Source organism: Anopheles gambiae, chromosome 2, assembly GCF_943734735.2.
Source record: "Anopheles gambiae chromosome 2, idAnoGambNW_F1_1, whole genome shotgun sequence".
In the NCBI taxonomy this organism is placed as follows: domain Eukaryota; kingdom Metazoa; phylum Arthropoda; class Insecta; order Diptera; family Culicidae; genus Anopheles; species Anopheles gambiae.
This window is the reverse complement of record NC_064601.1, coordinates 50471633-50497239: the sequence shown is the minus strand read 5'-3', so window position 1 is coordinate 50497239 and position 25607 is coordinate 50471633. Positions and strand designations below refer to the sequence as shown.

The window sequence follows — 25607 nt, the reverse complement described above, 5'->3', positions numbered from 1 at the left end:
GGTCAGCTTCTTCTTCTGTTGTCCATCATCGGTACGTCCTTGCCAAAATGATACGAACAGTGTCAACTACGCTACATCGCACTCTTCGCACTCGTGCTTCTACCAGCTTCCCTAATGTTCTAAAATGACAGCTGGTTTGGAGTAGTTAGAAGGGCTGTTTCCATTTCGTACATTGCAGACACATGGTCGTAAAATTCATCACTAGAGCAGAATGAACAGCTAAAACACAATGCTACATAGTTGAAACAACCGTGTTGCTCAGTTTGAGACCCAACATTTAATTAGCTCAACAAATGATGAATGGTTTAAAGAGAAAATAATCCTATCGCAGATTGAATCTCTATGCAAAACGCTTCCAAAGCTATGACAAGATGATACTATCTTAAATCGTCCTCTGCTTTGGCGTTCGAATAGGCTAATGTGTAGCAATACATCAAAATTTTAGAGCCGCTTTGATTCTTAATCTTCTCCGAATCGACCTCCATATCCACAGAGAAGGGCATGGGATTCTACGCTAATGATCACGCTAATCAATTAGCGTTTCCGTGTTACAGGAGCACAAGCGTGTGGAAAGTAAGCAAAACCGAAGTGTCCGGCAATCGATCACATGAATCATAGAGCCAACGTTATTCGTGATGTGATTTTTATATTTTTTGCAATGCTATTTTTCTTCTTCTTTCCGATAAATGACTGCACAGCGGGTTACCGCACCTAGAGTGTATATCTTTATGTTTTATTCACCTCTTCCGTTGTATTTGGTTTTGTTTTTTTTCTTCGTTTCACTTCATTCATACATTTTTGGTGATGGTGAGTTCATTCAAACATTACCGCAAACCTGAACGACTCATTCACACCGATGCTGGGGCGATGAATTTGATTGCGGAGCAGGTATTGTAGTGATGAGCTGAAGCAAGTTTCATGAATGGTGACATAAAGGAAGCTCCAGCAGCGTAGGCTGTATGTGTGGACCAAGAAATTAGGGAAAACAGGAAAGAAGGAACGAGAATTCAACGAATCAAACGATCAGTATGTTTCACAATGTTACCTAATTGGCAACAGGATGGATTAGCTGAGTTTTAAATAAATGTTGCTAACGTGCCTACATTGATTGGGCATCGTTAGCTCGAGTGGAGAGATTAAATGTACGATCATGCGATATCTGTTGTGTTGATGGGTGGAGCATTATTTTTGAATAAAATGGAAATTACTAACTATTGAACAATGGTCGATCCCATGGTACAGTCGTCAACTGGCACGGCTAACAACATGCCCACCATGGGTTCAAGTCTCACGTACACCGTCGTTCCGTCGCCTCATATTATGGACTTGACTTATCCAGAAATTAGAAGAAGAAGAAATGTTGACTTTTTTGTTCTTAAATCTTTTATGCCAAAAGTGTTTGAAGTTTTGTTTCAAACCTTATTACTAACATGGTTTATATATATTTATATTTTTAAATAATGATATGGTGCTGAGTTTTTATACAAGTGTTGTAGCTCAACCCGCAGTAAAAGTTATTACTATCGCAGCAAGACTCCAGATTCCTGACCTATCCAGGAGGATATGGTGCAGTCATTGTCGTAGCTAACATATGTACGATGTTGTGTGCCACATTCCAATGTTCCTGCCTGATGTTAAGGTTCTGATACGAAAAAGAGTCTCTCAGCATCCCACCATTTCATGCGACACGTTTTGAAACAGACGGCTTCCACCAACGGACGTTGGCTTACAAAGCATGATCCTGTTTCGACGCCTCACTTTTCATTTCTTTCATTTTCTAGACGATACCGACCAGCATACTGTGACACGCTAAACCGCATGCCGCAAGATTTAAAGATGGCAAATGTACGATTGCCGTATTGTGACGTCTTCGTTCCAGCCAGTCGTTTCCGACCCTTCCCTTCATAAGCGAAACGCTTTGAATCATGTTTTCGCTTTCGCATACGTTCACCACCTTCCGCTGGTCATTCCTTTTTTCTCCCCCTGCCGCCGGCTAAAGATTGGACGAGATCTTGAAAAATGAACTTGAACTTGACTGCGCTGCGAAGGCATGCGTGGTGGGGAACAAAACGTCAACGTACTCGGCAGGCAACCGAACCGAACGAACGCTACATGCCATTGCGGGTTTGACCATGAAGATTTCACTTGATCGTAAGTTTGTGTGTACGATGGTTCCAGGTTTCCAGCGGTGTACGGGAACAAAATATTGCAACGCACCAGTAGGAGGGAAGAGGTTGCAAAGTATTGCCCGCGAATGTCGTGATCTAATGCTGTTCACTCGGGAATGCTCAGCCGAAGCTCGAAAGTGTTTATGGATAATTGATTATTAATTGGCGCAGAATCAGATTTCTATCGTTGTGTATTTTTCATCTTATTGAAGACAACGCCGCAACAAGAAAAATAACCGGAGACGGATGGTAAAAAAAAACAAAACACACGCCTTGTTTCCGAGCGTCGTTTTGAACGCTCTTGGCGCATGCGATTGCGTGTTACTTTTAAGTAATTTTTGTCCGATCAACGTCTGTAGTTGAAGGCCCGGTGCGTTAAGTTGCGGTTTGTTTATGCTTTGAACCACGAACATATTTTAGGGTGCTTCGGTGCCGACGATCAATTAGAACGTACAGTGGGCGCTACTAAACCACCCGCTACGCGACTGGCCCTTTTCAGCCGTGGAAGCGATTTCATATCTTTGTTTTGTTCTTTCTTAAAATAACGATATTCTTCTGAGCCCCGAGCTTGAGTGGATCGCCGGATTCTAAACAATCCGGACCATTTTCTACCAGCTGCACTCGAGCGGAGCAAATTGAGGAAGGCGAATTTTATCCCTTCCTGGCGCCAATGTCGAATACGTTGCTAGCTTAACCGACGGAATGATCTCTCTTGTTCTTGTTGAAAAAGTGTTGACGCCCTGGTTGTTGAAATAGCGTGCGTAATGTGCCCTAACTAAGCGTATCCGCTAAACCTTTGGTGCTATGCTGTAGTACAACATGATCTACCGAACAAATGGCGCCATATTAAATGCTTTCGGTGCACGCGGTTCACGGGAGTCATCATACTGCCTTTTATATTTGTAACTATAAAAAGGCTAACACACAGTTGACTGATATGTTTTAAAATGGCTTCTTCAAAACAAGTAGTTCATTGTTTCTATATTGGCTCTGGTCATTCGATCGAAAGCATATTTTGTAAAAATTTTAAAACATTTTATAAATCTGCTCTTCTCAGGTCAATTCTAGATCTAGATCGAATAATGGAACAAAAATATATGTCATTAAAAATCTGGAGCGTCATAAATTATGCAGATAATGTGTTGAAAGACATACAAAAATAACTTCTTTTTTTCTATTTGGCGTAACGTCTCACGCGGACATGCTGTGGGAGAAAGGTCCATTCTAGAATAGAACCCACGACGGGTACATTGTTAAGTCGTGCAATTTGACGACAGTACCTCGGGACCATCCCACGCTATGACATATAAAATGACAAAAATAAATTGCTCTATCCTCTTGGCTTGAATCACCTCCTAGTGGTCGCTAATTGCTTCGAATAAATTAAAATCATTCCAATGTGCAATGAAATGTCACGGGAAATCCCAACTGTACCTTTTTCGATGCACGTTTTTGTAGTATTTTCCACAGCTCCGACGTAGTTCTAGAACTCTGCCTCGAACAAATGTCTTTGTTAAAATTATATTGCTGTACCACATTCGAAAACCGTGATTTCCAATCTTAAGAGGTAATGACGCACTTGTTGTCGTTGTCCTATATACTCGTTTCAAAGCGTTTATCGCATAAGATTAATATCTCTATTTTTTATTAGAATAGATGGTAATGGATGGCTAAATTAGCGCACGTTTAACCGATATAGCTCAAAATATAATAATAGTATAAGTAAAAGTATAAAGTAATAGTAATGGTAGAAGGTAAAAAATCACTGTTTTGTTAACTGATAGTTATTACAATACCCTTGCTTTCGCATGTTTATAATCATTTGCTCTTTTTACCTTATTTCAGTTTGGAAGCTACACCAACCGTACAAGGGAGCAGAATCGACAATCGGATAATATTAAGTGATGCAAATGACGAAAGGCCAGCAAAAGTGTTATCTACCTACGACGAGCAGTGTAAGGGCGGTATTAAACCATCCGTCTCAGCTGGTGACAAAGTGTAAAGTTCTTTGTGGCTGTTTGTGCTCAACCGGGTTAAGCGACCCGTGACCCATTTCGACGCTACAGGGCATTGTTTTGTCGTGTCTGGTTTTGGTATCGAATTATAGTCCGTTCAGTGATCAATGCAGTGATTGGTGCAGTGATCAAGCGGTGTCGTTTTGTGACGCCTCCCGGAATCAAAAGAAAAGCGTGTGCGTTTTGTGTGCGCGGTTGCATTTCGTGTGTGCAGGCTGCCGGTGAAGTGCTTAGTGTTGATATCGAAGTTGTGTGCTAAGTTGGCGTAAAACTTCACGCTGTGAAATTTTGCGCTTTAATAGGCTTCTGTTTGGCTGCAATATTCGACAGCATTTGCAGTAGTAGTTATGACCACCGGATGGTATCCATCCCGCAGGAAGATCTGCTTCCTGATATCGGGATGCATGGCAATCTTGATAATATTGCTACTATTAACGCTTTGTCTCGTATCGTACAGATCAGAACCTTCCGAAAGCTGGCAAAGTCCAAGCTCGACGATCCCTCATCTGTGGAAAACCACAACAGAATCTATGGGGCAAAGTCACGTGTTATTGGATCATAGAGTTGATGTATTAGTGCCGTCTGAGCATGTTCCACCATTCGAAACACCACCAAACGATACGTCGCCGGGTGGGAATGGGACATCTAAAGGAAAAGGTAAGCATCAGATTAATATTCTATAGCTTTTTTGTATATGATTTAGTACCCATCCATCATAATATTTCATGAATTGGTAAATTAAAAATGTGTTGTGCATTCAAATAAGATGGTATATACAGGGTGGCATCGTAGAAGTGATACACTTTGTTTTTGTAATAAAATTGACACCAGATTTGATTTCTCTTAGGAATCGATTTAAATAGCTTCTATTGGTATTAAACCTGCATTTCACTTAATTTATTTCGAATCTTTCACCTTTACACTTGATAACCGCCCGTAGGCGCTTTTGGAAATCAAGCCGCACGCACAACTTCATCCGGCATTTCATCCCATATCTTTGAGAATCCGTCCAAATGCAAATGTTTGACGTCGCCCAACTTTCCAAGCATGTATCCCCATATGCTGAAGTCCAACGGGTTCAAATCTGGAGACGACGCAGGCCATTCCGATGCACTGATAAAACATGGCAAATGCTCCTTGCACCGCTTCTGAACGATCGAAGCCTTATGGGCTGGAGCTGAATCTTGTTGGAAGCAAAAGTTGTCGTTGCCAAACAACTTCTTAACGTATGGTTTCAAGTGGCCTTGAAAAACGTGTTCTAAATAGTACTCCTTGTTGATCTTCACGCCTTTGTCGATAAAAAATAACGGAAACTTCCCTTTGGCCGAGCTCCCCAAACCATCACGGCTGACGTATTTTGATACCGTTCGACTGTTCTTTTATCGGCTGTTATATCCCGAATACATGCCCCATAAATACGATCATTCTGCTTTTTCAAGGTTTCCTCCAGAGTGAACAGTTTTTCGTCCGAAAATATGATGTTGTGGCCTGCGTGCATATTCAGCAACAAGCGAGATTTGGTCACCCTTTCGGAAATATTGTTTATTTGTTCTCGACTTGAATCCATTATAATATATGAGAAAACTGAAGTGAGCACTAAGTGTACGTTTTTCACGATAAATAGTAAACAAATTAAGCTGTCAAAGTATGCCCGCGAGTTTGACACACAGTGACAGAAAACACAAAAAAGGTGTACTCGAATAGGTGTATTACTTCTAAGATGCCACCCTGTATATTTGTGTAAAAAAGGCTTCACAACCAAACATATCTACATATTATGCTAAAACACGAGGTACACCTTTGTAATTTCTATTCCTGCGTGCAATACGCAGCGTCTCAGCTCCGAGAGTCCTTATACATTTCACGTCTACAATGGTGCACCCTCCACTACGGTTACAACAAAATGCCGGATTTTCCAACAGCAAAGCAATCAGCAAACTGATGCGCACAAACGTCTTACCGAGCCGCATTTAATTGCATTTCCTCTTGACAGCGGGCACTTAACGATGGTTGCAACTTGCTCCGTCTGTGCCACGGAGCATCGATCATTCTACCGAACGGTTTCAACTATTTGTCTTCAAAATTCGATGCCACTCACCCGAAATCACTCACCGTGCGAAACATTTATCTTCCAAAGACAGTCGCCAACTTGCCGCCTAACGTATGAAACTGTCATGAAATCTATGCCGAACCTGTCCATTCGTGGCGATACACTGGGAAGCCATTAGTAGCATAAACAGACGCCCGAACTGGTGCAGTCATTGCGTTGTGTTTATTCGTTGCATTGAGGTTCGTTAAGGATGTTTGCACGATTTACCTTATCCTGCTTGGTTTGTTTCTCTTCTTTGATGGTGGCTTCGATCTGTTCGACGCATTAACCGGAGCTCAAAGTTTGCACCTTCATTGTCAGAGATGGTTCGTACTGTTGCGTTTCACCGCATTCGTTATCACCGTTCGCAATTGCAACCTTTTTGCTCTTTCTCGTTTGGATTTCTCTCGGATTGTACCGGCCCAAACTTCTTCAGCGTTCTCACGATTGCGTGATGGAGCATCGTTTTATTGATTCATTAATCTCAATCAAACCGTCAATCTTCGGTCATTTTAGCATCGTCGGTCGGTCGTGATTTTAACAATCAAATTTCAGTAAACCGTTGAAGAGATCGAAAATCAACAATTCACCGTAAACTGAGTATAAACAAAAATCTTGCAACAATTAACACAACCAGAACCATGAGTAAGGATTGGTAAAGTGTGTGTGCTAAGTAAAGTATTTGTAATATACTGACGATAGGAAATGGTTTTTTCCTACATGATGCCGCCAAGGTAACATAAAGAATTGGATACACAAAACTAATTGCAGCCATGTATTGCTGCCACTTTGTTATTATTATTATTTTTGCTTTTATAGTTACACTTTGAATGGAATAAAATTGCTCGATAATAACTCGTTTAGCTTATGCATTATTTTGCCATTCATTTGGTTTATTTCTGTCAAGATGCTAAGGAGTTTGCAATGAAAAGAAAATATAAGTTTTGATCAATTGCATGATTTCAAGCTAACAGGTTGGCTAAACAACGACCCAAAGCACAACCGTTGTCGAGGATTCGTGTTGTCAAGCATCGTTACCGCGAACGAAAACAAAACTGACGGTGCAAAAATGCAGTGTTTTGGTTTTGGCTCAAGCAAAACATACTAAATGCAGTATGCAATCTACACACAGGGGCATGGAGATCTTACGAAAGAAAACGTCTTCAAAAAAGACGTGGCAAACAACAACTAAACAATGATAAACATTCCAGCCAAAGTTAAATGCTTGCTGCTGTGTACGTGTTGAGCCTGACATAGATGCACTGATTTAGCAAGCGAACGTGTTGCCTCAACAGTTCATACATCATTAAAACGTCATTTTCTGTCCTTTTGGCAAAGGCTTGCACTGCCGATAGTAATCACCATAAACGGTATTACATTCTGAACTGCATTCCCCAAACTCGGTGGCTGCTTTTTTTCTTATGATATTTTTGTTATTTTGTCCTTTCATAGTCGATCTGGTTTCTTCCTCTAACAAGCGGTGCTGAGCAACGTAAGAACGCTAATTATATGCTTTTTTGTGCATGCAATTCCGGCTATTTCTGGTGGCATTGTCAAAAATTTGCATACGAGCTACTTGTTTTAAATCACCTTTTTAGAACTTGTAAATAATCTCAAAATATATAATAGGAAGCGCACTCAACGAGATTGTACGATTAAATATTAAATATGTATACATTAAAATGTAGTCAAAAACTCCGGTCAGCAAGATCTATATCCTAGTTGTTTATTGAAAATGTTGTTAAATTATTGTTATATCGCAAACTACTTGTTCAAGGGACTTCCCAGAGCGAAAAAAATCTTAACCGAAATCTTTTAACCGTATGGTGTTACTATGTTTTCAAAGTGTTGTTTTTTATGATCAACTGTAAAATTCCGGAATGGGAAAATGCTTCAGTTTTAAGAAATTCAAACAGGAACATCTTATTTTACTGGAAACATCCAAAGCGTAGTTTGCATTTAATGTGACGCTTAACCTATGAACAACTACATTTCACAACGTGCTGCTACAACAACAACAAGCTGCTAGATGGAAAAGTAGTTTCCTGCGTACCTATCTTTGCAAACCAATACGCAGAAGTACTGTTCCATAAATCCAGCACACCAGTATCCGGTAACATCGAACGATTAAACATATAAACCACTATTGATCACCCTTGGCAGCATCGGTGACTGCGCTGTTCTGCATATTAAAGGCAGCGCTTATGTGGTTGCTATCTCTGGCTATTGGAACTATCCTGTCTTTATGTGTGGTGAACGGAAATAAGTTTTGATTTATTTATCTTTCGATTTGGAGGCATGCGCGGTGCTTTCTCTTTGTGCATTTTGTACTGGTGCTATTGACTGTATCTTCTCTCCTTACCCATAAGTCATTATTTTTTGGTTTTTGAGGTTTTATCCGGAGTACACTCAAAGTCTGGGTTGTCTATTGGCGCTGTGGCATGCATTGCTACTCACCACATCAACGGATTTAAATTTCCAGCTTAATAAATTCATACAAAATGTGTTCCGTTCGATGTTTAGTTTAGTACCAGCAAGGACGTTAAAATTGAATCACTGAACGTTAAAATTGAATCCCATCAATTACACAAATAGTAAATGATTTTGTAATAAATAATAATGATTAATAATTTATCTCAATTCTCACTTTGTTAAAATTGTGCAGCATAAAATTCTTTCATTTTATGCTTGCTTCACTTACATAAATGTATTAATATAATAGCAATATAAAGCAACAATGAACACACGATGGAGATCTTGTAAGCGAAAAATGGCCGTTCCTCGAATAAGCAATTCTTATTTATCCCCCCTCCCTCTCGCTGAAACTATTAAAGGTCCTCAACTCTGCTTTGCAGTAAAGGGTCTAGACACCCTTAACCTTTAACTGATAATAAAATAACATATATTAATTTTAAAGTTTAGTAGCAAATTTGAATTTTGTTTGTTCCGTTTTTTAGAAGTGTTTGATTCGTCATTCTAGATATCGTCTGGTTATTCTTCGGCACAACAACCGTTGTCGATCAATGCCTGCCTGTACCACTAGTTGGCTTGGCTTTTACTTATTAATTTCCCGTACCAGGGTAGTCAGCCCTACGTATGGAGGAGGGGAGGGGCACGGTCCATTCGGGTCTTGAACCCATTACGGGCATGCTGGTATGTCGTACGAGTTTACGGCTGTACCACGAGACTGGCCATTCATGGATGTAGCGTCAACGCAAGATTATTTCGTTTTTGTATTTTCTGCCAAATTTATGATTTTCCCAATTTCTGCTATTCTGTTAGGATCTATAACGCATACGCAAAAGTTACAGTGATATGCAAAAAAAAAGTGCTCACGTCATAAATTTTGCATTCGCTCCATTTATTTCGTTTAAAACTCAAATGTACACTCCTTTATTTAAAAGTACTATTAGCATTATGTGGTCATAAATGTGCAATGCAAAACATTACAAAAATGAATTGTTTTATTGAACAAACAAAATTTGCAAAACTTATTTTGGCAAATTAAAGTGCTTACTTGCAACAAAAATTATAACATTTTTATAATTAACTAGCTGGCCCGGAAAACTTGGTTATACACAAAAAAAAAACTAAAATATTCCATCTATGCTTTGTTACTAGGGATAATTGTATCGTGCCCGTATATCACGTATATATCGTACCGTACTGTATAAAACAACAACAACAATTCTGCTCTTTGTATGGAAGTTAGAAAATCGTTCTTACATTGTTGATAGGATATGATCGGAACCCATTCAAGCAGTTTTAATCGACACGTGTTGAAGAATCCTTTGGTTTTCTTCGCAATATGGTCTTGTTTGTTGTCCCGCTAGACCTCGAATTTAAGTTTAAGTGTTAATAATTGAAAAAAATGAACAAATATAAAAATGTTAGAAGTAGCACATTATTTTGTCATTGACTGTGATCTGTTTCGCGTGTATACGTCGAATGGTCGAGCTATACGATTTTTGTAGTAGTTGGTAGATTCCATGGTCGAAAAACATGGCCCCCTCCAAAGCACAAACTACCCTTGTTATTTGAGCTTACTCGGCAGTGTCAGCATCTTTCGCATCATTTGTCGTGTTTCTTATATCATGTTTATTCAAAAGATTGGTGTGCATGGAGTGGCATTTTCTATTTCCATTAAAAAAACACCAACAGTATCTATCCTTTCAGACAGCGTAATAATAAGTTCTATTAAAGTTGTATACACAATTAGCATGAACATGGAGTTTTTTTAAAGACAATAATTTGTTATTATTTTCTTTCAACTGCTATGTTTTTTGAGTATATAAAATCGGAAAGTAATGCTCGCTGTCATGCATTTTTACTATCACAAAATTTGCTTCATTTATTGATGCAATCGTCTTGGATCTGTGAGGAATTCATCGACATAGAATATCGTGTAAGAAGAGCACTATTCGGTCTACTTTCTAGTTGGAAATATTTCGTTGTCCAACGCACAGTACTTCGAAGAAATAAACTTCGCTTTATGAGACAGATGAATCGCTGTTCAGCCTACGTTTGTCTGTGGAGGTGCTGCGCGAACACGGATGAGCGCGTGCTGATTCACGTCACCTGGGGACTCTTGACAGGTTAGAAGAATTCACACTTCACAAAACGGTATTCAAATGCCAAATGTCAGATCCGGGCTGGAGGCATGCAGCCAGAGAATGAAAAATGTAAATAAACAAGATCAAACAGTCGATTACGCTCCGATCGTGGTCGTCAGGGTGAGGGTGGAATGGTCAGAATCTTCTGTAACGTGCTGCTGTTTCCATATATTGCACGTGAGGTCGAATTGCCCCTGCTTTAGATGGCAATCTACCCCACGAGGTGTGGATCTCGTGTATTGCAGGAAGTCAGACAAAAAATCCACTCGCTGAAGCGTCCTGGGCGTTACACGGTAACACAAATCATTCCTCGCGCGCATCGTCCAGAAAACCGGTACGGAAGTACCCACGATACGCTACTCGTTCCAGTGCCGGCACGATTCTTAGCGGCCGATTAGTTTGCCGTTGTGTTAGGCACGGTGTACAATTATCACTTTGCAGAATTTATCGATTGACAGATGGTAATTTATGGAGCGACCGCTACCAGGCTAGCACGCATGGGATGGCTATTTTTTATACCATGACTCTCGCAGAGTCAAACGCACGGAAGAAGGGCGAAGTGTAAAATGGCGCGACTGCTGCGTGTTGATCAGCATACAGAAGTCGTTCAGCCGCCGTACTGTCTGCACACAGTCTTCGAGTAATCTGGAAATCTTGCCAAGCATGGACCACCCTAATCCACAACCTAATAGGAGGCCATGTCGGCTCGCGGTGGAATGATAATTTATTACGACCATGGAGCGCTGCACCGACCAAGTTGAATCATGTCCTGTTCTATCGGTTTTAGATACGAACAATTTCGTCTGCATGCACATTTAACTCTTGTTCAGCACTGTGGTACAGTTTTTAACTCTTGTGGCAGTAGTAGGTGTTTTGCTATGAAAAAAAAACTTTATAATCGTTGTACAATTTGAATCCAAGCGATACACTAATCTAAAAACTCGGTATAATATATTTTTATAATATTTGATACTAATTTTATGTGGTAATTTCTGTTCTGTATTTTAAGGGTTTATTGTAAGGGTTTAAACCTGCAGTTGATGATTAAACGTTCAGTTGAGATGAAAAATGTATCCACATTGAATTTACTGAATTCCAAGCTAAGACAAGGCTAGGTGACCGTTAATTGCGATTACCAATCAACTGTCTCCTATCGCGTCTATACGGTGTACCCTCACGCCCAATGTCGAGAAACCGTTCAGACCCTCCAACCTACGGTGAAATGTTGATCAACAGTGGCTTGCACCTTTTCTGACCTTTGTACTTCCCGTCTCTAAGTGAAAAAAAAGAACGACATCACATCGGAATGGTCAATAAAGCAACCGTGCAGAAGCTAGGGCTAACTGATGCTGCCGGGTCTGTAGGATGGTGTTCCTAAGTTGCTGCGTCTAGCTAAGATCCCGATAAGCCATTCCATGGACCTGAATCGACCTGGCGACGTTCGTTAAAGCGCTGGATTATTTATGTTCCGTTCGGCTCCTCTCCTGCTCCGTTAAATCGGTTTGCCTGTGGGGTCATTACGATGTTTCGACTGCGATCCTCGAATGTCAAAAGCGGTAGTTGCCGTACAAGTTTCTTCCCTTCTTTGCCCATTGATTAGCTTCCCTTGCTCGGAATAATCCCCTCGAATGATCTTCACTAGCTGGAACCATATATCAGAACCAGATTACCAGACAAAACATAACCCACGACACGACGTTGTGTCCCGTTCCGTACAACGGAATCGTTGAACTCTGAAATCTCGTTAATCCGTGACATAGTTAGTTGTCCGACATGCGACCAGACTGGTAAGTGCATCTAGCACTAGGAAATACTGCACACGACACACAACGCGCATAGGGCGTTTCCGACATTCTTCGCTAGAAAGTTCGTGCAAGAAATTGCTGACCAGTCTCAAAAACACCTCACAAGCAGTTGCAACCCATTAAGCGCGTCGATAAAGTTTGCACATGCTCGCCTAGAACACTTCGCTACAGGTTGTTTCCACTTTTGGCCCCGGCAACTGGATAGAGTTGCAGTTTTCATGCCTGCAGAGAACGTGGTTAAGTGAGTTATCAAATTAGCTCACTGAATTATGGAGCAATTAAACCGTTTCTTGGCTGCGATAGGAGAATGCACTTCGGGTATGGTTGGTATAACACATTTGCAACTCGCAGTGGCCAATATATACACACTCACAAACGCATAAACACAGCTCGTACAAAATTTTACTTTCGGTTACCCGTCGTCATCTTCGTCGTCGTCGTCGTCGTCGTCGTCGTTACTACCAGTATTGCTGAAACCTGCTCTACGTTCTTCTGACAGAAAACGGCCCAACGCGGTATAGGTACTGTTTAAATAGCGTCTGTTCGGATGATTATATAGGTTAGTCCATGTAAATAGTGTGCCTTATTTACACACGTGAAAAATGTGTGCATCTGACTGCACTAACTAAGAAATATGTTCTAAACAATCTCCTGCTCTTGTGGTGTTTCAGCTACTGCGTGACTTCATCAGTTATATGATGTCTGACCTAACTGGTGCACCTTCTGGGGACGAAGTCTAGCTGTAAGACATTAAACATCTCCCATGGCTTGGTAAGAAGTCGTTTACTTTGCTATTCTGTTGAATTTCATCATCCAGAAGTTTACTCCAGTAGGCCAAAGCGATTGCTCCTTGGCCTTAATTGGTTATTGTTTTCGTCTCGCCACAGGCCTAAGCTAATTTGGTGTGCACCAGTTAGCGCTGCTCCAGTGGTTCACAGCGCAACTCGATTGAATACGATGTTTATAGTCCCGTAATCGGGTTGTATTTTATTTTACGAGCCAATTTATACGCAATATATAACCGGTGAGCTGCCGTTCAGATTTAACTAGGATGGCCCCTACCCTGTCAAGGATAGCTTTGAGGTGCTACATGAGAAAAACGACACATAACGTTCTTTAATCCCTTTAGACTACCTCCAAATTTACGATATTCGAATGGTCTGGATACGAATGGCGAGCAGTTGGATTCGTGCCATTAATGCGGGGAGGACAATTTTCACCTCGTTTTGAATTGTTTTGCCACGATATCGTAGCTGTTATGTTCCGAAATGTTTCTTCTTGTTTTGCTACATCTAATTTTGCATCATTTCTTTTTTTTTAAATTAAGTATTTTTCAGTAGCCAAAAGCTTATCGACCGTCTTGTGTAATATTGTGTCTCATGTACGTCGCGCATCTTAGTGCTTTGCGAACGACGATCAATCTAGCTTTTTGATCCGATTAGCGGTGTGTCTTCCGGTAATCGGCCCACGGCGTTCTTAATTGATACCACCATTTCCTTAGCGAAATGCGCGTAGGCGCTAAATAGCATCGTAAAACAGTCCCCTAGATTGTAGGCCAGCATGTCGGAGCTTACCGTCCCGAAAGAGGCAACCGTGAAGGTTCATGCGGCTTAAGCTGCCACAAAATTGTGGTCTGGGTATTGGGTTTTTGGTTTCTTGCAAAATTGAGTACCAAAATCGGGGACTTTGCTTACGAACGCATAATGCAAAAGTGGGTTTCCGTGTAGGTCAAGCAAAAGAGAGCGTTAGGAACCTGGGAGTACATGTAGTATGTGTGAGCCTGCCGCTCGGTTTGTTTGACAATCAGAGCATCCCATGACATGAAACCGACCGTGTGAGACAAAGTAACGATGCGTTCAAACAACACAGAGAGCCCCGATATTCAATGAAACCGCTCGCGATGGCACAAATCCTCCGCTAAATTGCAACCTGTTGACAATCGGATTGCCGCGTATGGGGGCGATTGCCTGGGCGTACCTGGGACACCATTCAGGGTCAGCACGGGGGCGATCCTCGCTAATGGATTTATGGTTTGTTGTGCCGCACATAGGGTGGACGCAGTCGGCAAGGCAAGTGCAAAAAGATTAGCGCGTATTTATTGGTCGCAACAAAAGCAGATCGCCTTTGTTCGATGTGTGCGCGACATAGTGCGTTCTGTGACATTTGTCGGTAACATAGTTTGTAGCGTGAAATGTGGTGAATTGCTTAAAATATCGACCTGTTAAATTTAGTGTTTTTTCTCGCAGACAGCCAGACAAAGGGAACGGCATATATGACAAATGATCAATTCAAATTAGGTTATTGTATATAAAAATAAGATACAACAGTCAGCTTCACTAGCGTTGAGAGGTCTTAAATATTCATACATTAGCGTACGACTCATTCTGTCAGTCAGTTGTTGTCACATGCCGTGCATATGATTGAAGATAGTCTGCTTTTGCGATGAGGACCAAGAACAGTGTTCTGTTAATCGATCTACAAGTCATTTGCGTTCCGCTTCACCAAAGAGCCTAAGTGCCCAAAACTTTCCCACACTCGTTGGCATGGGTTCTGGCTTGTATCACGTTTTCGAACATTTTTTTTTTCTCTCAACGAATTAGCGCGACGCATCCATAAGTAGGATTCTGCGTCGCCTTGGTTTGTAAAATGATTTCACGGGAAGAATGGTATGCACAACGATTTATCAAACACAACACGTTCTCGTTCACGAATGCACAGTTTTGAAATTGTTTGCAAGCAACGAGACAGGAAAAAAACAACTACAAAAGTTCCGACCGGTTCCAAAAGAGAGAAAGAAAATGGACGAAAACTCGCGCACTAGCCAGTTTGTAGTTGGCTCAATGATGTACCTAAACATTTATCATCCCCCTAACAGCGATTACCTTGGGAGTTTCGTGTATGTTATCGACAAGCGCACGCCAATGCTCTTTAATTGTGCTGCAAAAAAGCGTTGCTACAGCCATGATGCACGGTGCAGTCAAATTCTTGTTTGGTATGATGTATGGTGTGCTGCAACTCTCAAATCGCCTAATTTGGCAGGTGTCTGCCAAAAGTTTTACTTGTTATTTTTGCTACATTGTTTTTTATTCTAATGAATGGTTACATATCTCTTCTGCTCATTTAACATCGCAAACTATAGCAATTTCAATACGTGATTCAAATCACGTTTCATTGCACCATTTTTTGAGAAACAAACAAACAAAAATAGCATGTAAAGATATGTGTGTATTCTAGTAGCTACAGTTATAATTTAAACACACATCCATGTGATATAATATCTATAGTATAGTCTGAAACGGTTCCTTATCACCCCATAATTTAGTCGCATCTGCATCCAGACAAAGAATTCGTAGCAAATTTCGATAAATGTAGACGATGGTCTCGAAAGATGGTAGCCCATATTCAATTAATTTGTCCAAAATGTCGTATACCCTCCCCCCGTGGATGTGGTCATTCTAAGACTTTTAGAATCGGTTGACTTAACCGTAAGTTAAATTGAATAACAACAAAAACAACAAATGCATTTAATTTATGAAGGTCAAGGATACGAACCGATTGTTTGCTCAGTTTTCACCACGACCTAATAATTTAAGCGTTGCAGTTGCAGCATCGTTCGTGCACACTTTATTCGATTTGACTTCAGTCAACTTAACGGCTGAAAGATAGTGAAATAATCTACCCCCGTCCTGCTGTCAGTACATCACCCTGAGACACTTATACATGTATGGAACCTATTTAAACACAATCTTGAAGTATTTCAATTGGTTTACGCTGTGCTGTGCGTGAAGTAAGTAAACGTGATAACCCCGAACAATGTTGGCAGGTTTCGAGGATTTCTTACCATATGGTTGCTAGCATGCGGGTACCAATAGCGCAAGATTTAAGACAGGCCACATTAAGCAGTTTCACATTCCTATCGAGTGCACTGGCATCCATCACGATGCTATTAATGTCAGCAAGGATTTATTATTCACTTATCGGAATTAGAGCTGCTTGATGCGTTTATTTATGCCGCAAAACTCAAGAAGCAAAAATAAAAGGAGTGAAACGGTTACACTGAAAGATGGTATTATTTAGCGTTTGGCCGGTTACGGAACTACTCCAAATTGAAAAGTGTTCAATCCTGGACACTTGCAAGCTAGTTTGCTTGCAAAAATGGCATTTATGACCGAAATGTGTTATATTTTGTAGCAGTTGTCCTAAATCATGACGCATTGTAAAAGTCTTCTTAGTTATTAGAATGTAACAGCAACTTCGAAACCAGCCAAAAATCAATCGTTTTTTTTATGTCAGACTTCAGATGAGCTACAGTAAATCATTCTGCATAAAGCCAACCCTGCAATTTGCACACAGCAAGGGCGGGTAAATCATTCTTTTTATCACCTTAGCCGCGAAATATTTATACATTTAATTTCATACTACATTTATACTGAGTTACGCGCTAGCTCATAGTAGCTAGACAAACTGACTCGCGCAAAATGGTTGAATGCAAGAGTGGAATAGGCCAGACACGTGCATATATTACCAGTTCGTTGCAACATTGTCTGTCGGTCAGCCTCTCAAATTCCACCACCATCCGATCGTGTGTTATGAGCTGAACGGCAAGCTATTTGGAAGCAAAACAAGATTTATGTTTTTTACCTTCCCTCCGTACTTTCGAGTCGAGTGAAATCAGAACTTGCATCATCACCATTTGTTTCGGAATGCAGACAAACGGCTGCATCGTGCCAAAAGACAAATAGCGTGTGCATTCGTGGTCCTTATACGAAATAGTTGGAAAGTGTTTTTAGATATCGAATCGGACTGATTTTCATTTAAGAAATAGATGACCCGTGCATCACTTAATTACAGTGTTTTACATATCAGTTTGATTATTCAATGAGAAGGAAGAAAGTTTGTGAAAGTTAACCTACACCCTACGAAAGTTCCCTACACTCAAACTGCTCATTTAATTCAATTTGTTCTTGAAATTCGAGCACATGCATTAGCTCATTTACACACCGCGCCATTAGTGTGAATGTATTCAAACGAAGCACATTCAAGGACTACCTGTTAGTATGGTCTTAGCTGTCTTAATTAATGTCTATGATCAATAATTCTATAAATTTACCGATCTGTCCATTTGTGGCATGAAATGTTGGCGTGGCTTAAGGAAATATTTATGCAAAGAAATACCGATCAAACGTACAACTGGTTCATTAACTAACTCTGAGAATTGAATCGTTCATCCATTGGGGTACCCTGTTTGTACCGCAGCTGCTTAACTGACTTGTCTCGCCATCATTTTACGATTTAATGAAGTCACAATATTTGTATGCACAAGTACCGTGCGGTGATAGCTAATACCCTATAGCTTTGTCTATTAGTGTACCTCATCGGAGAATAACGATCGATACAATATAGTATGTAGAACCTAATGTTCTCAATTGACGGGGAAATTGTATTACTGAAGAGAACCTCTGCTCATTAACATTGCAGGCTTTTAAAAGTAATATTTTTTGTATATTGATCTACTTTTCACTGTTACACACATATGTTTTAATTTATACCACCTTTGTTAACAAATAAATATGATAGTAAAATTTCAATAAAGGTTACATTCTTTTGTTTTAAGTATACTAACTTAAAGTTTTAGAATTATTTCATATGAATTATAAGTGGTGCAATGCTATGAGCAATTCCTCGACATTGAATCATCGTTTGCATAAAAATAGCACCGTCTTTTGCCAATCACGGATGAGACGTCGCGACAGCATATCTAGTGCAGAAACTTCACTCGTGACGACGAGAACGCAAAGACACACAGACGATGGTGCACGCCAATTAGTGTATTTTTAAAGGCTGATTGTTGTCTAGGAGTTGAAGTTCACTGCACTCGCCGTCGTTCGTAGGGGTTCATGCGTGTTGCGCTGAATCCTATAGACTTTAAATTAAGTGAAATGTTTTAAAGAACTTGTGTGGAATGTCTGCGGTTCGGTAATTGAACGTCGTTTGATGGTAACCTTGACATTCAAAGCGATGACTGTTCACACAAATAAGACTCGATGAATGAAATTCAATTAAGAAAGAAACCAGTTTTAAATTAGTCCCGACAAATGCATTTCCTGTCATTTGCAAGAAAAAAGAATCGTCCTAAAAACTTGAAGTTGTTTATGTGCAATATACTGGCTCCATGTACTTGATGAATATAAGGCAAAGTTTTCATTTAATTCATTGTTTTTCTTTTATTCAATTCTCCTCGATATTTTTTATGATTTTCTAAATGCTTTTTTGTGATTTTCATAAATAGTTAGTGCATCTTATGAGGCTTAGTTAGCAAAGACACACTTCTTGGGGAAGAAGTACTTGACGGTCTTGGTGACCGACTTGTTGCTCATGTCCGGGTTGACTCCCTTGCGGATCTGCTGCTTGAACAGCTGAGCGGCAGAATCGGTAGCGTCACGGCAGTGAACATCGACGTACTTCTGGATCTTTTCAAATGCCTTACACTGAGATGAGCAAGTGGGCAGAGCACGGTTCGTGAAACAGATCTTGTCACCCTGCTCGATGTACTGCACACGATGCTGCATAGCACATTCCTTCTCGGTGTATTGCTGCTTCTCAAAGAAGTGCTCACGGTTCGGCTTGCGCTCCTCCGACGAGGACGAGTTGGAATCATCAGATTCATCCGACGACGACGAAGACTCGGACGAGGATGAGTCCGAAAGATCAAAGTCCTTGTAGTAGTAGTTGTAACGCTGACGTCCGGCTTCCTGCTCGCTGATGACGTTGCCGAAGTAGTACTGGGGCTTGACGCAGTGCTGCTGAGCCTTCTGGTGGTACTCGGTGAAGTAGGCCTGAGCCGGCCCACTGCAGTTCATGCCGGTGAGCGCGTACGAAGCGGCAAAGTATTCAGGCTTGCGCATGACGCACTGGTCGGGGGTGATGAAGTCGTCCTCTCCTTCGCCATTGTTGGTACCGCAAAGACCGACGAAGTTGTTGAAGTACGACTGGTCGGCGAAGAAACGGGCACGGTATCCGTCAAACACGATCTTGATGTCGTCATCGCGGAAGCTGATCTCCAGCTCGTTGCCAGGCAGGGCATAGACGCGGATCAGCGGCTGATCGCCACCATCATCATTGGTGTACATTTCGACGGCGTACTTCTCGTGGATCTGCTGGGGCTTGCCATTGATGTAGACCATCGGGAGCTCGTGTCCGTGGGGGATGATATCGATGTTGTAGTCGTTCTGCTTGTACTGGCCAAGGATAGCCTTCAAGAAGAGCTGGTTGTCCTCGCCGTGACGGGCCAGGATGGTGATCTGCTCATCCTCTCCGAAGCCGTTCTTCCAGTTGTATTCGTAGTCCGAGTTCATGAAGTGCGAGTCCTGGGCGTAGAAATAGTAGTCAGGCTTGACGGTGTGCAGCACAACATGCCAGCAGTTGCCAAGCTCATAGTCGTAGGTCTTTCCATCGAAGGTGTTGACGAATTTGTTCGACACAGCGCAAGATGCTGTAGAAGAAAGAAAACAATTATTGGTATTTTTGGAGCGTGTAATAATGATGATGTTCCGCCAGTATACTTACGATGGTAGTTTCCGCGGTAAGCGTAGTTGAACATGCGCTCGTAGTAGTCAAAGTCGGGGTGGACGGAGAAGAAGTAACGGGCGTATTCGCTTTCGATCGGGTAGTTCTGGATAGCGAAGCTACGGTCAGATCCGTAGAAGGAAGCGTTGTAGTAATCAAAGTACGGAGCCAGCTGGAAGTCGATCTGGAACTGGTTGTGCTTGCCCTGGAAGAAGTAGTCCTCTTCCCAGTACGGGAAGGTGAAGTAACGAGCGTAGTCGAAGAACTGGTAGGTCAGGTTCTTTGCATAGTTCGAGACATCCTTGTACTCAAAGTTGAACGAGTACTGATCGAAGTATCCGGCCTGGCGAGTGGCGTTTTGACATGCGGGCAGTTGGAAGTATCCCTGGTCCATCTGCTGCTTGCAGCTCTGGCCAGCCTCGGAGATACGCAGGAAGTGGCGGTAGGGCTCCGACTGGATCAGCTTACCCTTCATCGAGACGTGCGATCCTCCCTGGCACTTCTCACCGTATGCCAGCTCCCAGTTCATGCTTCCGACCTTGTCAAAGTTGAGAACATTGAGGAAGTTGAGCTTGGGCATGTTCGGGTACTGGTTGGTGGCCGAGAAGCACATCTGGAACTGCTTGCCAGAGAACGGAATGAACTCGAAGAAGGCACTGGACGACACGTACGGGCTGAAGGACAGGAACATCAACAGACGCTCCTTCTCGTCGACTGGGCTGTCGGCATAGGCGGTGGTAAACACGAACTCAGCCTTCTGCTGCTTGCCCTCGAACACGATTCCGAAATCGTAGACATTGACGTCGCTGTTGCGAATACCGGCACCAGCGTTGCGCATGAACTGCTCCTGTCGGCGCTGGCTTCCGGCGTAGTAGACGAAGGGCTGGGCGTAGTTGTACTCGTTGTAGAATCCAGAGTATCCGTGGCGACTCTTCGGGTGTTTCACGTCGGCGGTCTGGAAGTCCTGGTCGTAGTCGGCCTGCTTGTGCTGCAGCACAAACTTGACATTCTTCACGCTGGTGCGCTGAGCATCGTAGTACAGGTTAAACTGATGGTAGTGGTAGGTCTCCGAGGCGAACGGATAGACCAGCGCAGACCAGTAGTCGTGCTGCTCAATGTGCTTCATCAGGTAGGCGTAGTCGATGAAGTCCTTGTCGTACTTGGCCTGGAAGCGCAGAGCAACGCCGGTCAGCGACTGACCGAACGACTGCTCGAACGACTTGGTGGTTTGGGCGCGATCGTGCAGAATGTGCACGCTCGGCTGCTCGGCCATCGGGCGCAGATCGGCGATGTCCTTGTATCCGGTGTACGGCCACGAGCTCATGTGGAAGAGTAGCACGTCCTTCTTGGGCTCCAGCGGCTGCACGTTCACTTCAAAGTCGTTGTTCTCAAAGTCGAAGCCAAAGTCGAAGCTGAATGGCAGGTATCCCTGGAACTTCTTCTGGTAACCGGCGACATAACGCTGGTGGTCGAAGGGCGTAATGAAGCCAACCTTGGCATCAACCAGGCGAGAGTAGGCCATGTTCACATCAGCGGATCCGTTGAACCAACGGGGCATATGGATAAAGTCGTCGTTCTCCTTCTCGGGGTATCCAGTGGGGGTCTTGAAAATGCTCGGGTAGGTGGTGGCAGAGGCCTCGAACTCGAACTTCATCAGAGTCGGGGTCTTCAGGCTGTAGTGGAATGGCAGACCGGTGGCCAGCCATGGAAGGCCATGGTGACAACGTTCTGCTGATAGAACTTGGTCATGTTGTAGGCGAAACCATCCTCGAAGTCCTCGAAGTACTTCTTCACAAGGCTCGGGAACTGCTCAATGGTCTGGTTGTTGAAGGCGAAGAAGCGCTCTCCGTTGAAGATCTGGAACATGAACTGACCCTCCAGCTCCTCAGCCTCCTCGGGATCGATGTTCAGCAGCTTGGCGATGCGGGTGGTGGACCACTTCTGGAACTCCTCCTGGTTCTTGTTTCCGAACTGCTCGTAGTAATCGTTCTGGTACTTGTGGTTCTTGTTGTACTGGCTGAAGTAGTCCTTGAACAGGTGCGGATACTGCTTGTAGTACTTGTAGTAATAGTCGCTAGACTTGTACTCCTGGTGCTTGTTGTAGCTGTCGTACTGCTTGTCGAGCAAATCGAAGAACGTCTCCATGCTCGAGATCAGGTAGTAGAAGGTCGAGAAACGCTTCAGGCCACCCATGTTCTTGCGCAGGTGGAAGAAGAAGCCGCTCGGGACGTAGTGGTCGTCAGCAGCGATCTGGGAGAAGTACATGCGGTACGAGAGCTCAAGCTCCTTGAAGGCAAAATCACGCAGGAAAGTGCCAGAGTACTGCAGGCTAAAGTCACGGGGGTTCAGGTGCTTGACAGCGGCCTGTGCGTTCTGGGAGAACTCGTAATCATCATCAAACTCATCAGCCTCGGAAGCGCTCTCCAGAGCGGTCTTGACGGCAGCGCGGACGTACGTGCTCGGGTCGTAGTGGGTCTGCTCAGCCATACGCTGGAGCATGTATACCGGGGGCTTCGTGCGGATCAGCAGGTACACTGCGGCACAACGGACCTCATGGGCATCTCCGGTGTTCTGGTACACCTTGAACAGCACAGAGCGAGCCAGACGCGGGTAGTTCTCGACCAGACGGTCCAGAGCGACAATGAAAGCCAGACGCTGGAAGTGGGTCACTGGGATCTTGCCTTCCAGGTACGGTTCGAAAACGTTCAGGATCTCGGGGTGTCCCAAATGTCCAAGACAGCGGATGTACACCTGCACCTTCACGCTGTCACCAGCCTTGACGGCTTCACGCAGCTGGTGCGCGAACCACGGCACAACCTTGTGAGCCACGATCTTGTAGTCGGCATCAGCCAAACGGCCGAAGCTATACACCGGGTAGTAGTCGTAGGCCGAACGGTTGTTGACCTGGGCACGGTTCAGGAAGTCACAGTAGGAAATGAGAGCGGTGGTGTTCAGGTACTCCTGATGCTGGACAGCGTTAGACGTCACCAGCAGGAAGTACTCGTGCATCACCGTTTCGGTCGGGTAGCGGATGGTCTTGGGCAGAGTAGCGATGACGCTGGCAGCTTCATCACCACGCAGTTTCTTCTCTTCGATCAACTCCTTGATCACCTTGAAGGCAGGCGGGGTACCGGCCTGGGCCAAAGCGTCGCGGAAAGTGTTCCAGGCGTCAACCTTCTTGGCGAACGACTCGCTGTGGTTGCTGCCCTCTTCGCGTTCCTTCTGCGAAACAAACAGCTTCTGGCAAACGTCGTAGATGTCCTGGTAGTGCATGGTTCGCAGAACACGGGCCAAAATGGTGAACTTGTTCAGCGTGTTCGACTTGGGGACCTGGGAGATTTCCTGCAGCTCGTCGGCGATCTCGTAGGCCAGCTTGTAGGCGTAGCGAGAGGCATCGACGTTGTGGGCGTACTGCACGCTGTATCCCTTGTATCCAGTGAAGTAGGGAAGGAAGGGAGTCTGAGGGGCATCCTTCATGCTTTCCGGGATCGGCTGGTAGAACTCCTCGCTGCTCAGCGAGTCGGAGTCGGACTCGGAAGAGCTGTAGAAGTCGTGCTCATCCGACTCCGAAGAGCTGGATGAAGAGCTGCTGGACGAAGAATCATCGGAGCTAGACGAGTCGGACGAGGTGTCGTTTTGCTTACGCAGACGGTACTGGTCGCGCTTGTACGCTTCGTAGTACTGCTTCTCCTTGAAGGCATTCAGATCACGACGGTTGCGGTTTCCACGACGCTCGACTTCCTTAGTCTGCTTCTTGTACTGCTCAGCCGGGCTGATTTTGAAGTTTTCCGCTTCCTCCTCCGAGCTAGAGCTGGACGAGTCCGAAGAGCTGGACGAGTCAGAGTCGGAATCCGAAGACGACGACGACGACGACGACGAAGAGTCATCGGTCTCGTTGGCCGGACGAACGAAGTTGTTCTTATCATGAGCCATGTTGTAGCTGTACACCAGGTCGACGAAGACCTGACGATCGTCAGCTGGGCCTTCGGGGTACTTATCGTAGGGCGTGATTTCATTGAGCGTCATGTTGACCTGAGCGTAGACCATAGCCTTCTGGCTGTTGACCAGCGACGGGCTGACCACAACCTTGTTGACGGTGGACACCGACTGGATGGTATAGTTGTACCAGTTGCCGGTCAGATACATCTGGGTCACTTCCGACTTGGTCATGATGTTACCCATCTGGTTGGTGTTTGGCTTGAAGTCGCTGAACCCGCTGAAGCCAAAGTGGAAGCCCATGCGCTGCTCGCAATGGTCAAAGTTGCGGGACTTGACAACATGGAACACATGCTGGTCCTCCTCGAGCCACTGGGGCTGAGGAACCCATTCCTTGTGGGACTGGAAGTGGAATTCCGGGACTGGGTTGACGTCGTAAAGGGTTTCACATTCGCCGGTCACCGATGGCTCCATGGTCTTGTACACACCGGTGAGGGTGTTGTTCTCCGGGAACTGGTTGAACTCCGACTTGATCACGTACGCTCCCTGGGTGTCCAGCTGCAGCTGGCTGACCCAGCCCTTGAGCATGTTGACCTCGTGGTTGGGGACTGTCTTCTCAACATAGAAGCCCTTGACGGCTCCCTTGTTGTAGTAGATTCCGAAGGGCTTCGAGCTGAATGGCATCGGCTGCCATTTCAGGTTGAAGCGCGACAGTTCAGTGCGGTATCCACGGGGCAGATACTCGTTGAACGCCGCGTACATCGGACGGTCAATGTAGGCAACGACATAGTTGTGATCCTTGGGACGGATCACCAAATAGCCGTGCGTCACAATGCCGGTCCAGTAGTCCTCGAGGTCCGGCAGAGCGGTCATGGTTTTCGTCGTCACGTTGTACACGTACTCCTTGTTCGGTTCCCAGGCACCGAACTCGAAGCCCGTCTTGTTGAACGGGCGAGAGGAGGGGAACTCATACTCGTACGAGTACTGGTACGCCGTACACAACCCCACTGTAAAGCACAAAGCAGCACACCAACCGATTAGTTATATTGCACGGCAGATGAAATCCTTCGAATGGAATAGCTAACGATTGAATGAATAACACTTACCAAGCGTGAGGAGGAGTAACTTCGCAATCATGGTTCGGTTGTTCGCAGTTGCCCGGATGCTTTGAATGCACTCCAAAGCTCGAATGTGCCTACTGGTGGTCACAGGATCATCTTTTATACTCGACTTTCCTATATTTTTTTTTCTTATCAGTAGTTTGCTCAATGAAATCTTTCTACTTCATTTTTATTATCATTGATCTGGCATGGAAGCTAGCCTTCTACGCTATCAGTTGCATGTTAAATAATTTTTGTGCACGTCATATTTACTGATTAGTCACATGTGTGCATTGCCGATGCTTCAAAAATTGG

General features: G+C 43.8%; 1 protein-coding gene and 1 pseudogene across 8 annotated transcripts in view; one reads left to right on the top strand and one right to left on the bottom strand.

The window, feature by feature from the left end:
• Positions 1 to 25607, top strand: part of LOC1274038 (A disintegrin and metalloproteinase with thrombospondin motifs 9) — a 157191-nt gene that overhangs the window by 42100 nt on the left and 89484 nt on the right. For all 7 annotated transcript variants that reach the window (XM_061642677.1, XM_061642678.1, XM_061642673.1 and 4 more), the window contains one exon: positions 4014 to 4840. In XM_061642677.1, coding sequence (XP_061498661.1) covers positions 4531 to 4840 — 310 coding nt within the window. In that variant the 5' untranslated portion in view covers positions 4014 to 4530. The remainder of the gene's footprint in view (positions 1 to 4013; positions 4841 to 25607) is intronic.
• Positions 18889 to 25459, bottom strand: LOC1274039 (vitellogenin-A1; annotated as a pseudogene). Its single transcript, XR_009764641.1, has 3 exons — positions 25299 to 25459; positions 20257 to 25199; positions 18889 to 20182 (listed from the first exon to the last, which is right to left on the bottom strand). The product of XR_009764641.1 is annotated as a vitellogenin-A1 (transcript).